The sequence below is a fragment of the Calypte anna genome, chromosome 1 (assembly GCF_003957555.1).
Source record: "Calypte anna isolate BGI_N300 chromosome 1, bCalAnn1_v1.p, whole genome shotgun sequence".
In the NCBI taxonomy this organism is placed as follows: Eukaryota; Metazoa; Chordata; class Aves; order Apodiformes; family Trochilidae; genus Calypte; species Calypte anna.
Genome location: NC_044244.1, coordinates 106,016,781 through 106,034,112, shown reverse-complemented (window position 1 = coordinate 106,034,112; position 17,332 = coordinate 106,016,781). Strand labels below are relative to the sequence as shown.

General features: G+C 36.0%; 1 protein-coding gene across 3 annotated transcripts in view; it reads left to right on the top strand.

Moving 5' to 3' along the window:
• Positions 1-17,332, top strand: part of SYNJ1 (synaptojanin 1) — a 61,363-nt gene that overhangs the window by 41,349 nt on the left and 2,682 nt on the right. The window contains exons 23-29 of one of the 3 annotated variants that reach the window (XM_030469495.1): positions 2,456-2,662; positions 3,667-3,795; positions 4,392-4,430; positions 8,868-8,915; positions 10,356-10,426; positions 12,876-12,984; positions 14,293-14,516. In XM_030469495.1, coding sequence (XP_030325355.1) covers positions 2,456-2,662; positions 3,667-3,795; positions 4,392-4,430; positions 8,868-8,915; positions 10,356-10,426; positions 12,876-12,984; positions 14,293-14,516 — 827 coding nt within the window. The remainder of the gene's footprint in view (positions 1-2,455; positions 2,663-3,666; positions 3,796-4,391; positions 4,431-8,867; positions 8,916-10,355; positions 10,427-12,875; positions 12,985-14,292; positions 14,517-17,332) is intronic. The other 2 variants (XM_030469496.1, XM_030469498.1) reach the window with 2 other exon arrangements.

Here is a 17,332-nt window from a genome sequence, read left to right as displayed (position 1 = left end):
CCTAGTTTTGAAACAGTTACAGTCCTAAATAACAGGGATAATCTAATGTATATATAAATATGTTAAATTAACATGCTTATGCCCATCTCAACCGGTTAATCAAGAGCTCCATTATTTCCAACAGTATCTTGATGACTCGTTGAGCAGTGTCAGTTTGCACTGTATCTCTAGGCTTTAATCATTTGCTGACCTTCTCTTTATTTTTCTCACTTTATGCTGTGACTTACCCACTCAGGGTCACTTCCTTCTGGCAACTTTTACTGCTCATGGAGAAACCCAGTAAGCAGGATATAGACATCTTCAGAGGCATTTTTTTGCCAATACATTATGCAGATTAATACAGTAGATGAACAGGACTAATGAGCTCCCATGCTAAGCATTGGTACACCCCCAAGAAGACACCTGGGGAGCCTTTGAAAGGCAGGCAAATATAAGTTGGGTAAGGAAACCTTTAGAATGCTCACTGAAACAGGCTGATCTTCAGCACTGATTGTTTTCTGGTTCCCTGGTTTTTGTAGTTTGTTTTTTCCCAGAAGGATTTTTTATCTTTTTGTTTCCTACTTTCCTAGTGGAATCCTGAAGCTGCTGAATATCACTTTTTGCAGCAATTGTACATATTAGGTTTTCTTTACCTTTCTGCATATTTCTCATCTATGTACTTTGTCACAGCTGATTGGTTTTTTTAATCTATTAGTTTCTAAAAAAGATCTACTTCACTGTCTTCTCGATATTAAAATATATTATATCCTTCATAAGTAAAAGCAGTTTTTTGAACAACAGCAAAAAACAACCAAACAAAAAAACCCAAAAAAACAAAACACAAAAGCAAAACAACACACACCTTACCTGCTGACACTTTCTGTGTACCTTGCATTTTCTTATGTATTTTCCATGATCAAGTTTTTGTAATTTCTCAAACAGATATACTTTCTAGGTGTAGTAATTGTGTCTGTATTGATCTACTTTTGAGTAGCTCATTTGCTTTGAATTTCTATCAAAGCTCCTTAGTGACATCATGTTGCAAAAGTTTCAAGAAAAGTGATGGCAGCTATATATCCTGGAAGGAATATACTAAAGATTGTTTGTGCAGGTATTTCATAAAGGAAAGAAGTGTTTTGGTAAAGGTGCAGATATGGGAAACAAGTATGAAAAGCTTCAATTGGTGTTAATCTTAGTGTCATAAGATAGTTCAGCTATTTTCTAATACAGATAAGACACAAGACCTTTTGTTAAGTCCTACATGACAAGGTATGATTCTATTAAAATATGACATCTCAAATCCCACAAGACTTCTAAATCAAGAGCTAATATCTAATTAGCAGCCTGGTTACTCTGTTACTGCTGAGCAGTAGAGAGCTGAAGCTGTAACTTCTGTAGAGCATAGTGTGTCAGTCAGGAAGAGAGAGTATCCTAGAAATTATGGAAGAAAAGCTTACTACTGTCTTATTGGAGTGTGATGACTAATTGCCTACTTTAGATATTCTGAATATCAACATAAAATATTCTAAATTGACAGCTTACTTTTCAAGATCACATCCATATTGAACTTTTTTTATTAAACATCATTCCATATTTTCAAACAGAAGGTATTACAAATAGCATATATACTGAAATTTTCTGCCCAGCCTTCTGAAGGATGCTAAGTGAAGCTGGTCACCTTTGGCAAACTAGAGAAATAATTTTTGCAAAGATCTTCTTTGTAAAGCTAATTGTTTCTTAGATTAAGCAGTTGCCACACTAGTATAATTACCTGTAATATATACCTATAATGTAAATTTGGAGCATTTTCTGCTGGTTTGAATACATATATATTTTTCATGTGTGATTTTATGATGCAAAAATCATACTTTGGTTGTTGAATTAATTCCTTGGAGCATGAGGGCTTTTTGCAGAAAATCCTGTGGCCAGAACCAATTTAAAATGTCTATACTTTTAAAAATAACTTTTTAAAAATACAATACTTTAAATAAAATAATATACATGCCTTTTTTCATTTTTTTCCCCTCTTCTTTCCTTTTCTTTTTTCCTTTCTTTTTAAATTTTTTTTGTTTTCTCTTTTCTTTTTAAATTTTTTTTTGCTTTCTTTTTTTTTTCTCTTTTCTCTTTCTCCTTTCTCTTTCTTTCTCTTTCTCCTTTCTCTTTCTCCTTTCTCTTTCTCCTTTCTCTCTTTTTTCCCTCTTTCTCTTTTTTCTCTTCCTCTTCTCTTTCTCTTCTCTCTCTTTCTTCTCTTTCTCTTTCTCTTTCTCTTTCTTCTTTCTGTTTCTTTCTTTTTCTCTTTCTCTCTTTCTCTCTTTTCTCTTTTTCTCTTTTCTCTTTTCTCTTTCTCTCTTTTCTCTTTCTCTCTTTTCTCTTTCTCTCTTTTCTCTTTCTCTTTTTCTCTCTTTCTCTTTTTCTCTTTCTCTTTCTCTTTTTTTCCTTTTCCTTTTCCCCCTTTGCAACGGGATTTGTTATTTAGGAGACATTGATGACTACAGTGCTGAAGTAGAAGAAATCCTTCCTCAGCACCTACAGCCAACTTCAGGTTCTGGTGTTGGAACCTCCCCAAGCTCTTCACCACGTTCCAGTCCCTGCCAATCCCCTACACTGTCGGATGGGCCTGCACTCCCAGTGAGACCAAGCCGAGCACCAACAAAAACTCCTGGACCACCTGTTTCCACACACAGTGAGTACTGCTTTACCTGACTGCCTCTGATACTGTACCAGCTGGCAGAATACTGTCTTATTAGATTATTTTTAATAGAGCTTTTTTTTTTTTTTTTTTAATAGAGATTAATATTAAACGCTTTTCTTCTTAATGTCTAATGCTTTATAGATAATTTACCTTGGGAAATCACCTTATCTTTGTATCTCAATCTTCCTACTGAGCAGTGGAAGAGCTTTGTTTCCTGAATCTTATTTAGTACACTGTATGGTGATCTACACTGCTGCAAACTACAGAACTTGCTCTAATTCTTCAGCATTTCATCATGAAAGAGACCTCTCAAAAAGCTACATGATTAATAGGCTTTCTAAGTTGATTGGTTTAAAACCTCTCTTCAGAAATGCTGCTGCAGTTTGTTACTGTAATTCCAGTTCACTTTAGTCACACTTTTCAAATACAAACCATTTCAATTAATGCTGGATCAGCTATACTATGTAAATTGTAATTAGTTGACTTCTAACTTGGATGTATAATATGAAATCTTCTGTTTAAACACAACTTTGTTTTAGTGACAAAGTGGACATTTATAATCAGTGTTTGCAATGGCTTCTAGAACAGTTTATTTCAGTGCAATTCGGAGTAACTTTATAAAGATTCCTAAAATGCCTTCAGAATTCCCTGTGTAGCTTTTTTTTCCAGAGCACTTCGTACTCTGGATCAAAATAAAAATGACAGGATCAAAATAAAAATTTGGAGCTCTGCAGTTTGTAACAATGTTCAGGATGCCATGAAGAGCATAAAGCATGAGACAAAAATCTTGGTTTAGGAAATCTGCTTCTTTCCATAATTGGTTATTCCTCTCACAAAAAATGTTTTCCCTCTCTCAAAAATGTCTGTGTCATTTGTTTCCAGGGCTGGGGACTAACTGTTCACTCTGTGAAAATAACTTGCCACGAGAAAAGCTTTATTGTTATTAGAATGTACAAGTGATTAATTTTTGCACTGTTTTCTGTCATGTTCTTCAGCTGAATTTCAACTTGGTACCCAGCAGAAAGAGCCTTCCCAGAGCTTGGAGCCTAAGCGTCCTCCACCACCTCGCCCCGTTGCTCCTCCTGCACGCCCTGCTCCACCACAGAGGCCACCCCCACCATCAGGTAATGTGATGACATAGATCAGGTTGTCAAGAATATTTTGTTTCAAGTCTGTGAGAGGAACTTAGAAAGTCCACACCCAAACTAGATACTATACCCTTGGTTTGGGAATGAATGAAACACAGAAACTTTTCACTAAAATGTAATAGCAACAACAGGATGGGAAAAGGCAGCATTTTTCAGTACCATTAAAGTATTACTGCCTTTGCTTATAGATTAAGTTTTAAAATTTTATAGATTTATTTTCACTGTCTAAAAATGTGAGCTTCCTTACAGCAGTGTTTATTCAACATTTTTATAGCATCTTCATTTTAAAAATAGAAGATAAATAATCTTGTGCATCCATTGATTTATATCCCTTTAATTTTGGCATCAGTATGTATGCATTTTATCATGTCTAGGTTTTTAATGTTGAGTTCATCTGGATCATCTGAAAATGTAAACAATTGAGTGCTAAGAGAAACTGGATGTTCAGAAGCATAGAGGCAACATAGTAACAAACTGATCCTTGTCATTTTTAACTTTCTCATTCTTTTTCTTCCCTCTTACTGTACTGATATTTTTCATTATTGCTGCATTCATTTCTTAAATACTGTAAGGCGGTAGGAGTCCTGCACCTGCTAGAAAAGAATTTGGAGGTAATGATTTTAATTGTTTTCAAATATGAATACATAGCAAAGCTACTGTGGTGATCTGTTGTGACAATGCTTAATATGATGATATCCGCAGGCATAAAATGGGTAATTCTTAAATATCAATGCAATTTCTTTCTCAAGGTTTGAATCCCCCTCTGAATTAAATTTGACTTCTTAGTGAAAAAATATTTCCACAGAAGGTGATCGAGTCACAGAGGTTAGAATTGTTCCAGGTTTTTATTACTTTGTCCCAGTCAAAATATACCCAGCAAACTTTTCTGTGAAAGCTGAAACTCATCTTTAGCTGTGAAAAGGTTAGTTAGCTTTTTCCTCACAGTCCATTACAAGGATTGTTGTAAAATGGGTTATGATTGTAGACACTTGCAGTAATTATCCATTAATTAGTTGTAAGTTAAAACTACTGCTGGTCTGGCCTAGTTTTCTCTGGATGATCACTAGGTAACAGAGAGCTCCAAATCACTGAGCTATATTCATCTTTAAGCCAAACATTGACATAAGGGTGGTTATTTTTCATTTCCAAGTCTCAAATATGCTCCTAAGCCCTTAGGGATATGAAACATCCTCCATAGTTCTTGGAAATAACATTCAGAAACATAAACTTACCAAAGGTATTTGTTCAGTTACTTTGAAGAAACTCAAGAGCTTATAGGTCTTTGCAAAGTAAAAAAATCCTGAAATATTTCTCCCCTTATTCTTTCCCTTTTGATAATGCTCAGGGTCTTAGCAACCTTTCAGGATAGTTGAAGGTTTTTTCCAGTTTGATCTGGTTTTGCATGTAATAATGACTTACATATTCTCAGAAGTGTTTCGTGTTTAAACTAATCTTTGCCCTTCTTTGTCACACGTTTCATAATTGAGCTGCTCTGCTTGGACTTAAATCAGTTCACTGATACATGGGATAGAGTGACAATAGTGTTAGCTCCTCTGAAAGATTTCTTCATGGCTTTTCAGACACTGCCTCTCAGTAGGAAAGAGGGGTTTTTTTAGAAAATAATTCTAAAGTATTGAACAATCTCAAAAAAAAAGGTTAACTAATTGAAACAGTATATAAGTATCAGCTAGCTTATTCTGATGCCAAGCAAAGTTGTGCGTGACTCTTAGATACAGTGGGATGAAGTTATTATACCAAAGGAATAATATTTTGAATTAGTTAAAATACTTAAGTTTTAGAAAACAGCCAGTTTATACATAACACACCACATATGAAATTCAATTCATGGTACTACTTCAGTCCTATACAGTTTAATATACACTGACACAGTCCTGTTATCCTAATTTGTCTCAATTATGAAAAGATTAGCCCTTTTTTCCCTATTATAACTGCATAAAACTTGCTTTTTATGCAGTCTTTTAAAAGAAACTGTAGTGTATTTTTTCATATATTATATATTTTCATATATTATTCTGACTCAAAGCTCATCTCACTTTTTCTGTTCTCTTAATTTTCCACTCAAGGCATACATTTATAAGCCATAATGCTTTGCTTTTCAGCAGCACCTGAGCTTAGCTCTGAGCAAGCTAGCACAGGACTGGAAGCACTAAAAATGTCATGGGGTGTTACTATGCTACTATGGCATCTGTTTCTCTTACCTAGAATTAAGGTTCCTAAAGCACTGTGAAAATATCCCTTTGTACTGTATCAGTGTTTAAAACTTTGTTTTTATATCTGTGTAGTACATGCAAATTGGTAGTGATCTTGTCTTTAAAATGTTGTGTATTTTAAGTGTTACTTTTTTCTCTTTTTTTGGCTTATGTGTTTTAAGCTTTTTTTCTGATTGCCCATAGCATTTTGTCTCATGCCTCTCACAGAATGCTTTGAAAATGGGATCACGATTTGGGCATCTAAGTTTTTATAGAGTTTGGTCATAGTTCACATCATTTTACAACTTGGAATTCAAGACAACAAGGCTATGTACTCATTGCAGGCTTTTTGCAAAGTGTAGAATTTTTGCCTGCTATGAACATTTCCACTGAGGATTTTATAAGCTCACTTGTTTACAGTTTAAATCAATGTGTTGCACTGTTTACATTTTGAAAAAGCTCTTTGTTTTTTTGAACATGAGGAAGAGCACTTTCCCTTTCTTGATGAAGAAGGAATGTTTAGTAATTGAGGAAATAAGCCTTAATGCTAAAACAGTAAATGCATTGTTCAAATGTATGCTAATGGCCTATATTTTATATGTAAATATATACACACACACACAGACACATATGCACATGTGTGCATATTCACATTTTACTTAATGAGAAGTTGAGGCTGCTTTATTTTCCATTAAGCTAATGTGTAAATGTAGTCTTCCCAAAACATACAGTTCTGTCTAAAAGATGTCAGGGCATATGTCACAGATTGTTTCTGTATAAAGCCAACCTCCTTCCTTAAATACTATTGAAAGCAAATATGTGATATCTTATTACTTGCAAAATACTATTTTAAACTGTAATAGAGTTTTCAGGCTACATACAGATGAAAGTAATAGATTTAAAATATATTTTAAAATGTGTTTCAGGTTCAGATGTTCCTTTTTGCACTATCCTTGACACTAAAATCTTCCTATGATGCCAAGTGTGATAACATCAAAGCACCATAATTTTGCTTTATCACTGTTGAAAAGTATTAATAGTATGTGAAATTTGGGGTATTTGACCTTTATGCCCTTTCTCTCCCATTTAGTAAATATTTTCACATTTGCAAAACCTTTCAAAATTCCCATACACAGAAGTCTTCCCTTGTATGGTGCACTGACATAGGAAAATGCCAATGTGCTATGGTCAAAGAGGTTCTATGCCTTCCTTCTCCATAAAGATGAATCATCTTGGATAAAACAAGATTTGTTTAACAAGAGCACCCTGAAAATACTTATTCAAAGTACTTATTCTCATCGGACTGATGAGAGCTTTGGGAGAGAAAAGTGCATATGATCTGTGAAATGAACAGGCTAGTTCCCTGCTCTTGGAGAGGTTTTATTGTGTCCATTTCCATTAATACTCCCAGATATTAGCCCTACATCTCTGTCACAACAGAGGGTTCAAAGAAGTGTCCTTCTACTCTGTTGGGCTGCTCTCCACCTCCCTTTTCCTCCTGTTAACAGGTAGGCTTCTCATAGCCTGTGGGTTACCACTTTATTTTCTCCTGCAGGGTTCCTCTGAGTAACATGGGAGAAGGGCAGAGCTAGTACCTGAAAGCAACCAAATGTTCTCAGGCAGTGATCTCTTCCTGTTTTCACCCCTGACAAACACTCAGTTCATCCCTCCTTGGTGTTGCTTCTCTTGCAGAGAAGCTCACTGTTTGAAACTTATGGTGGAAACCTAATGTTAATTGCCAGGGCCTGGATCTCACCCAAAATATGCAACATATGATAGTGTTCACCACAACTTAACCAGATGTTCAGCAAAACCAGAGATCTTACATCTCTGGAGATAATCACATAGCAGCCTCATCTGCAACCTTCACTCTTCCTACTCTGAGTGACACCTCCACCCATATCTGACAAAATTCACAGCACTCTTTCCAGATCATAGAGAGCTCCTGAGCAGATACCACACATTGGCACATGATGAGAAAGCATGAGGCTGTGTCATCGCTAAGGCAAAAGTTGCTTTTAAGGTAGGCTTCTTGAACACTGGCCCCCTTTCCTTCCTCTGTACTTGAGCCATTCCAGAGTTGCCAGACATTAGTTACTTTTTTCCTATGCGCATGCCTTAAGGATTTCTCCTTGCATACTCTCTATGTCCTGCCATGTCTTTACCATAGAATTTTATGGACCCAGTAGATGCTTGATCAAATTGCAGAAATAAAATAATTCAGCATGGTTCTGCATGATTGAAAATCATTGGCATCTTCTTCTGGGCAGCACTTAAAAAACCTTTCTCAAATAGTGTGCTGCTTGGAGATAACTTGATGATACAGTTCTGTAGGATGCATTATATAAAGTGGAAAACTTATTTCTTCCATAAAATTTCTTATTGTAATCTTGGCAGAAATATACTACATGGTTTTTTTCTAAATTACAGGAAGCAAACAATGTTGCAAGGTATAACTGATGTACCTGTTTATTTTCAACTGTTTGAGTATAGGTATGTGCTCTGCTTTAGAAGAGTTTCAAGACTGACATGTAATATCACTCTGAATTTACAAAAGTTTGTGGAGAGTGAATCTGAAGAAATGAAATTCTCCTTCAACTGTCATGTAAAATTGAAGTAATAGCATGTTTTTAAATGTGATTGTACTTGCTGATCTCTTATTTGTACCAATCCCATTTCCCTATGCTGCTACAGTTAACTCCTACAAGTGACTACAATCTACCTAGGCTGTTTTGAAGTTATGTAAAGCTGTCTTGTGGCAGTGTTCTTGCTGGTTTTACTTTCTCAATCTACTGCTTTTCTTATGCAATGTACAGCTTCTCTTCTTTCTCTGAAAAGGTCTTGGAGCTCCTCCCAGTCCTGGGGTAGCTAGGAGAGAAGTAGAAGGTAACATAACAATTTTTGTATTCTAGAAATGGATTTCTAATTTAATACCTGAGTCATGTTATTGCCCTTGTGATACTTAAAGGTGGTTTCATTAAGGTATTTACTGTGTAGGATCTTTCTTTTCTATAACATAGCTTTCAGACAGCCAAGTTGCATCCTGTTTTTCAAGGATAGTGTGAACTGTTCAAGAAATGAAAAATGAAGTGAAAACTTACGACTGCACTAATCAAGAAGAATGCTTTCAAGACTGACTCTTAGAGGAAGCTGTGGCTGATTGATTGCTAGAGTAAATACTGTACCTGTAACTAAACTAGGAAACTAGGAAGCCTTGTTTTTCATAAAGAACTGCATTGGTTCATTTTTATAAATTGGCAAAATCACTCTAGGTACAGAATAATTCAGGTTAGAGGGGACCTCTGGTGGTTATCTAGCCTAGCCTTCTGCTCAGAATAGGGTAAACTGGCACCAGGTTGTTCAGGGTATGAATTGCATTACTTAGAACTGTACCCAGAAACCAATTCTAACCAGTTCTAAGAAAGTAGGGTTGCCTGACAACTGGAAGCCAATTTGATAAACTTAAGTGTCTTATGTACCACAGAGTATTCCTTCCAGTTACTGTAACTGACATGGTGATTTTACCTTCCTGGGAAATAGGCAACAGAAACACAAGCCAGAGTCCTAAACCTCTTTGCCTGTTAGAAATTGTGCCCTTGTCTGAGGTAAAGGTAATTTTTTCTATCTTGCACTTCACAACTTGAATGTTTCATACAGGGTTGTAATTAGCATCAGCATGTAAATGTTGAGGTTGGTGCTGTAATAAATTTACCCGATAAACAGAGTAGGTTCAGGAACTTTGTAGACCCTGTAGATTGCTGTAACCATGTCTAGTTACAGAAGTACTCTTCTGATCATATGATTTTTTGAATCAGCATGTTACGTAAGTTCTTTTTGTTCTGAAGACTGCTGTTGGAACATTTGCAGACTATACTGCAAAAGAAAACAACTTCTAGCACAATTGAGAACACAGGGTACCTGTGCAAGTGGGCATCTTTAGCTTGCAACAAGTAAGAGATGATTTGACTTAATTTGTAATTAGATGGGCCAAATTACTTTACCTGTGTCACGGGATATGAGTGTGCTAGAGTAACAGCTTAGCTGATGGGTAGGCTTTAGTATGTAACAACTTGTAAAAAAATCACTAATGTCTTTCTGCTTCCACTTTAATTAGTGATAACGTACCATTGCTGTGTAATACCTGTTCATACCTTACCTAACATAGATAATTAAATTTTTTTCCATGCTTCAAAGCACAAAAAAGTCCTGGAACACAAAGAAAAGATAACCTAGGTAATACAGATACATGCTTTGTACTAATTATGATACAGAAAAAAGTTGAATTTAAATATGTTCTAAGTCACTCATCTCTAATATCTGTTCTAGTTCGTAATCAGCCTCCACCTTCCACAGGAATTTCAAGCACAGGAACTGCTGGATATGGTACAACCAGACCGGTAGGTATTCCATCTTAAAACAATTTTCCTCCAAATTTCTACAGTTCATTACACTGATTGTGGATTTTTGTAAGTCATAACAGCTGTAAGAAATCTGCAAAATTGACTGGTCATTTTATAGTTTATATGAGTTAAATCCCTCAGCAATTCTTCTCTGTTGACTAAAAACACCAGAATACATGTGCTGGACATGACTTCATTGTTTTGCACTCTATACATAGTCACTTCATAGGCTTTTCTTTAATGCTGTATCTTTCTTTGAGGTAAAGTGAAAGCCAGCTGTTGCTAATGAGAGAGTGTGAAGAAGCTGTTAAGACGCAGTAAACTCAAAAAGTTTTAGTTAAATCCATATAAATGTTTTATGAAAGGTTTCAGAGTCCTTTTCTGCCTTTCACATGAGAAAGAAACCAGAGAACTCTGCCAGCTGTGCAGGGTTATTTGAGTTCTCGTAGAGCTCAAAGGCATTGTACCTTACTGATATTGCCATTTCTATTGTACTCTCATGCAATATTGAAAGCAGTGAAAACTACTGTTGAAAGGTACTACTGAAATAACAATGAACAGCTCTTGATCTTTGCACTTTTTTGTTATTTTCCCAGAAATGTAAAGTGCCCTCTTTAAAAACTCAGATAAAGAGAACCGTATACTTCCTGTATACATGGGAAGTAATGTATTAATTTATCACCATATGCCTCACTACTTTTGTAATCCAGAGCCACAACAGGAATGCCATTTCTGGATTAAAGTAATTAAATTTTTTTAATGGGGTGTGCACAAGAGAGAGTCCACCAGTATCTTGGACTTGCCATGAGTGCAAGAATTTTTGTTCATGTGAATAAGGCTGTGTTTCTCAACACCCAGGAGGGATTACAATTAGAACTTCTTGCCCCCCATTCTACACAGTTACAACTACTTGTCCAAGGACCCCAACACTGCAGTTGCCAGAATACTCTGACCAGACAGAGCTGACTGCAGCTCTTCTTTTGCAGACCTTGAGATTTTCTTCTTAAAACACCTCAGCAAACTAACAAGCAAACATAACCAAAACCCAAACACAACAAACCAACCAAAATAAAAATTATTAGAAGGTATGAAAAAAACATCTCCCTGAGATTGCTTGGCTTTTCAAGCCTTAGCTCAGCACTTGATTCTTGTAACTGATGCTGATGCTTTTTTTTCCCTTCAGTTGTTTTTGGGCAATGATTCATTTTCAGGACCAGGGACAGTGGCCACAGCAGCTGCCCTACTCCTGCTTAGTCCTCATCCTTTGCCTTCCCCCTTTGCCTTCCCCCTTTGCCTTCCCCCTTTGCCTTCCCCCTTTGCCTTCCCCCTTTGCCTTCCCCCTTTGCCTTCCCCCTTTGCCTTCCCCCTTTGCCTTCCCCCTTTGCCTTCCCCCTTTGCCTTCCCCCTTTGCCTTCCCCCTTTGCCTTCCCCCTTTGCCTTCCCCCTTTGCCTTCCCCCTTTGCCTTCCCCCTTTGCCTTCCCCCTTTGCCTTCCCCCTTTGCCTTCCCCCTTTCCTTCCCCCAAACCATTTCTAGAGTGTCCACTGTTACAAAGACTTTGTCAGAATATACACAGTATGAAAAATTTAAAGAAAAAAATCTTACAAACTATCTTACCACATGATCTTTTTTTCCCTGAACTTTTGCATTTTTATTCTAATGTTTTATGTTTTAAATTCAGCTTTCAGTTGTGGTGTTTGTAATACACTTGGCGTCAGTTGTAATGTGGAATAGTTTCCTATTTCTCTTAAATACTGATGTAGACTTTTAAAATTATTTGATGAGAGCAATTTTGTCCCCAGCATGGTCAGTCCTATTCCAAATTGGGATGACTCCAGCCTTCACATGAGTCAGAATGTGTTTCATTAATATTGTTTGTTGAGGAACAGGAGTAACTGCCTTACAGTTAGTAAATTAAGTTTCAGAGGAAAGAATTAACTACGGTCTTTTATGCAAATCTAGGACTTTCACTATATAAAACTGACTGTAGGTTCTGTTTGCAAATGCCAGGCTATAATTACAGTCTAAAGAGACTGATGATGGCTACAATCTGCACTGGTGGTGGTTTATCAGTGTTTCTTTACTAGATGTCCAAATAAAGTAGTTGTTGTTGGTGGTTTTGTTGTTTACAACAATTCACAGACATAGTTAAAATTAACTTTATTATTTATACTAACAAAATAATAAGTGTTTCTAACATTGTTCTATTAGTAATTATGTGAAGCTGAAAATGCTTACAAAAATCCTTTTATTTGAATTGATCCCTCATGCTTTGAGAATATATTCTTTACTTTTACATGTGCTTAAAAAGTTAGTTCAGCAACTGTTATAAAAGAATTTATTTATCAGAGTCCTAATTATTCTGAATCATTTAGCAGTAGATTACTACAGATCCAAAGTAGAACTAAAATACCTTACTTCTTTTTTTAAACCAATTATTATGCCAGACTATTCCACCTCGAGCTGGAGTTATTAGTGCACCACAAAGCCATGTCCGTCCCTCTGGAGGAAGACCAGCACCTGAAACCCAGACCAAGCCAGCTGAACCTCCAAGAGGTAAGTTTACTTTAGAAGTTAAATATAAATGTCACTATTCAGTTAAGAAGTACTGTCTCTGGATTGAATGCTTTGTTTTCAATAGAGGTCTTCATTTTTCACTAGAAAATAAGATTCTCAAATGCAGTAACATTTGTCAGTTTCTGTTAATCAGCCACAAGCACTGTAAAATGTAAATTTAATTGTAAATTTTACCAGTTAACAGGATCAGTCTCATAAGAACTAGTCCCATGTATTTTATGCTTTGAAGGAAAACTCTGATCAGATATCTGTTTTGGTCTGAGCACACTGGTGTGTCCTATCATGTGTTCTGAAACATTCTCTGCACTTTAGTTATAATATTGGGAATAGTGTTTATGTTTGACTTTCAAAGCCACTTCCCAAACTGAAAGTTACAGGGCTTTTAAATTGTATTAATACCTGTCATGGTTTAACCCCAGCTGGCAACTAAGTCCCACACAGCCACTCGTTCACTGTCCCCCTGTGGGATGAGCAAGAGTAAAAGTGAGAAAACTTAAGGCTTGAGATAAGACCCAGGGTCTTACATAGGTAATCCAGTAACAGGTAAAGAAAAAACTGTGCACAAGCAAAGCAGAACAAGGAATTTGTTTGCTACTTCCCATCAGCAGGCAGGTGTTCAGTCATCTCCCGGAATGATGGGCTCTGTCATGCCTATCAGTTACTTGGGATGACAAACCTAATAACTCTGAACCATCCACTCCTTCCTCCTCCTTCTTTCCCCAGCTTTATATGCTAAGCATGACATGATATGGTATAGAATATTCCTCTGGTCAATTAGGGTCAGCTGTTCTGGCTGTGTCCCTTCCCAGCTCCTTGTTCATCCCCAGCCTACTCACTGCTGGGGTGGTGTCAGGGGAAGGAGAGGCCTTCACTGCTCAGCCATCACAAAAACATCCCTGTGTTACCAACACTGCTTTCAGCACATATCCCACAGCCCCATATTAGCTACAACAAAGACAATTACCTCTATCCAGCCAAAACCAGCACAACATCAAAATACACATTTTATAATAATGACTTAAAAATACTTTTAAATACAACTGAAGTACATTTATGAATGAAATGGTTTCTGATTCTCTATTCATAATTATAATGATAATTTTTAATGGAGATATGCTGAGCTTTTGATGACTTCTAACCTAGTTGCTGTGAACACCTGCTCTTCTTTCAACCCTTTTGTCTGCAGTTCTCTCTGGTCCTTCCACAGCCACATGTACTCATTCATGCCATTCTTAGGATTTCTATTACAATTCTTTACAATGAAAAACACTGCAAATATACTTACAGGCTCACCATTGCTTCCTGAACCACTAAAGCCTCAGGCTGCTGGATCTGCTCAGCCCACCACTCAGCCACAACCTGTGCTAAAGATGCAGGAGCCTCTGATACCTACATCATCACAACCATCTCAGACAAGTGCCCCCCCACAAAGTCTGGAGCCTCCACAACCGCCTCCTCGTAGCCGATCATCTCACAGTTTGCCTTCTGAATCCCCTCCTCCACAGCAGCAAGTATGTAAAAAAAGATTCTGTATATATGTTTTCTTCATTATTAACACTGCTTGTACTGAATGCTGTAGATTTGTGAGAACTTTTAAAGCAAGCCAGCAAGCAACCAAAAAAATAAGGTCAAAAGGTTGACTTCCAAGATCATCAGGCTCTAGTAGAATAATAGTTAATTGCTTATGTGTTGTCTGTGAATAATTAACATCTCAAATACTAAAGATTTAACTTAAAATTTTGTATGACAGACTTAAAATTTACAGCCAGGTCTTTCTCAAAATTATGTTGACAACTTTGTATGGAAAAATAGTAAAATTTAGTTTTATAATGACATACATATGACTTACACTGTATAAGTAACTAGTTAACACAGGTTTTGATCATAAAGTAAGCTTTATAGGTCACATGATGTGGTGCTTTAAGTGGATGATAATTCATTGAAGGTTGACAATACCGCTGGACAAAAAAGACACATTTCTCCCCATTCACCAGTGCCAATAAAAATATAGAAAAATAAAATAATCTGGAAAACTAATACAGTAACATACATACTGTGTTCTACGGTACCATTTAGAGTGCTATTATTTAAAAAAAAATCCTTTGTCTAGGAAAAGCTTTAAACTGCTTTAAAAATGCAGTAAGTTTTCCGTGTCACATATATACATACAGCTAAACTTCTTGACTAAATGTCAGTGCAGTTAGTTTTACAGTATCAGGTGCTAAGGCAGATAATACACTGCAAAGCAAATATTTATTAAAGTCTGGTTTATTAAGGCTTATTAAAGATTGGTTTATGTCCACTTCTTATAGACAGTAAGTTTCTGGTTTTGTTTTCTGGTGTTTTTTTTTAAATATAAGCTCAGCTGTGGATATTTACGACTACCTAGGTTTTCATCAGTATTTTAGATTTTACTTTATCTCTGCATGTGAAGCCCATTTTCACTAAGCAGTTAGTTAATACCTATATTGTGATGTGGCCAAATTTAGTCCTCAGTGAGGTGATTTTGAATTCTAATTGAAAAATCACTAAATGCTCTTTCTTTCTATCTGTTGAACCTTTCTCTGACTGTTAAGTTACTGGTATACTGTATATGCTTGGGACTCTAGATTGACAAGCAATACTTTAAAAAAGAGAAGTATTTATTGTAAATTAAAAGAGTTTTTATTTTTTTACTAAATTAGTATTTTTTTTTCAGTTTGAAACACTATTACTGTAGATGAATGATTACAACAACACAGTTCCCAAAGTGAGAGTTACAGTGCTTTTCATATTTAGAGATTAATATAATTAGACCATCAGTAGTCAAATTCTTATGGTCAGTCTTCAAAAAATAACCCAATGAGCTGCACAATGAATGTCTATATGGAAATGATATTAGAATTTACTTGATTCTTAATGGTAGAGCTTGTAAGCCTTACCAAAGAATACAACAGAAACTTGAAATTTTAGTATAATGTGTAATAGTTTGGTTTGTATTCATGTTTCCAAAAACAGCTTTGTGAAAACTGAAAGTATTAACATGAGGTTGCTTTGTTACTTGAATTTCTTCCTAATTTTCTTTCCTTTGGTGTCTGTTTCTCTTTCACAAGCAGGAGCAACCATCAGGGTAACAGGTATCTGACTATTTACCAATCTTGTATGTGGTCTCCATCTATTCAAGCAGAAAAGATGTATGAATCTTGTTTTCATACATCTGCAGTCTCATCCACGTTAAAGATCACCTGTCCACATTAATGAATTGACTGTTATACCATAGTTTCCTTTTTCCTTTCATAATGCAATTACAATTGATAGTGTTAACTGTATTTATTGGCACCACAGCAAATAGTTTACCTCATCATCTTTTATGAAACGATTGGAACCTCACATATGTTGCTTAGTCACTGCTGAATCTCCTGGTCTTGGTCTATTTGGAAAAAATAGTTATGGGAGTTGAACACAAGTTGAACACAAGTAAATTCTGATGCAATTTCACTCCCAAAGTTTTTTCAAAATAAAACCCATAGTTCATGTTTCTCAAGAACAGAAAACTTACTGTTACCTAAGGGTAAAATATGCTGTTTGTTACAGCTTAGAAGCATTTGGTTCCTTAATTACTCAGACCAAAATTTTACTTGCCATAGAGAAAAATTGGGATTCATAGTTTCTTTGGGATCTTGTACTCTTTAATTATTTGCTTAATGAATACAGGACCTAACCAGTTCATGCCAAGCTGCCTTTTATTTACATGCTTTCTACAGTTCATCTTTTTACATTTCTCCCTCAGTTACTTGATGCCTTTGGTTTAATATTATTTTCCAAAACCCTTGCTATATACATACAGAAATCATAAAATCATAGAATTATTTCAGTTGGAAGGGGCCTTAAAGATCATCTAATTCCAAAAATACCAATACTGAACTACTCATCTCTTTTAGAATGTCTCTCATGTAGTAATGCCAGGGATGCACATAGCAGACACTTATTGTAAAAAAAATCATCAGAGTAAATCCATTGTTGCCAGCATACTTCTTTTCTCCTACCAACCAGTACCAGCTACAACTGCTTGTTTTAAAGAAACTGCTATGATGAATACATTGCAAAAAACTTACAATATTCTTATTATTCCTGAGAGTCTCTAAAGCGTGTGGGCTAATTTTTCATAGCTGCCTGGGATATATCCTAAGACATGCTTCAAACTATTCTCAATAAATGCAGAAAACCCAAGATGTTTAAAAAATGCAGTTATGCTAGAATGCTATCACATTTCAGTGGACAGCTTTAGCTAGCACCCTAGTTTCAAAAAACAAACAATTTTCATGCTAGATATCCAAACTATTGGGGG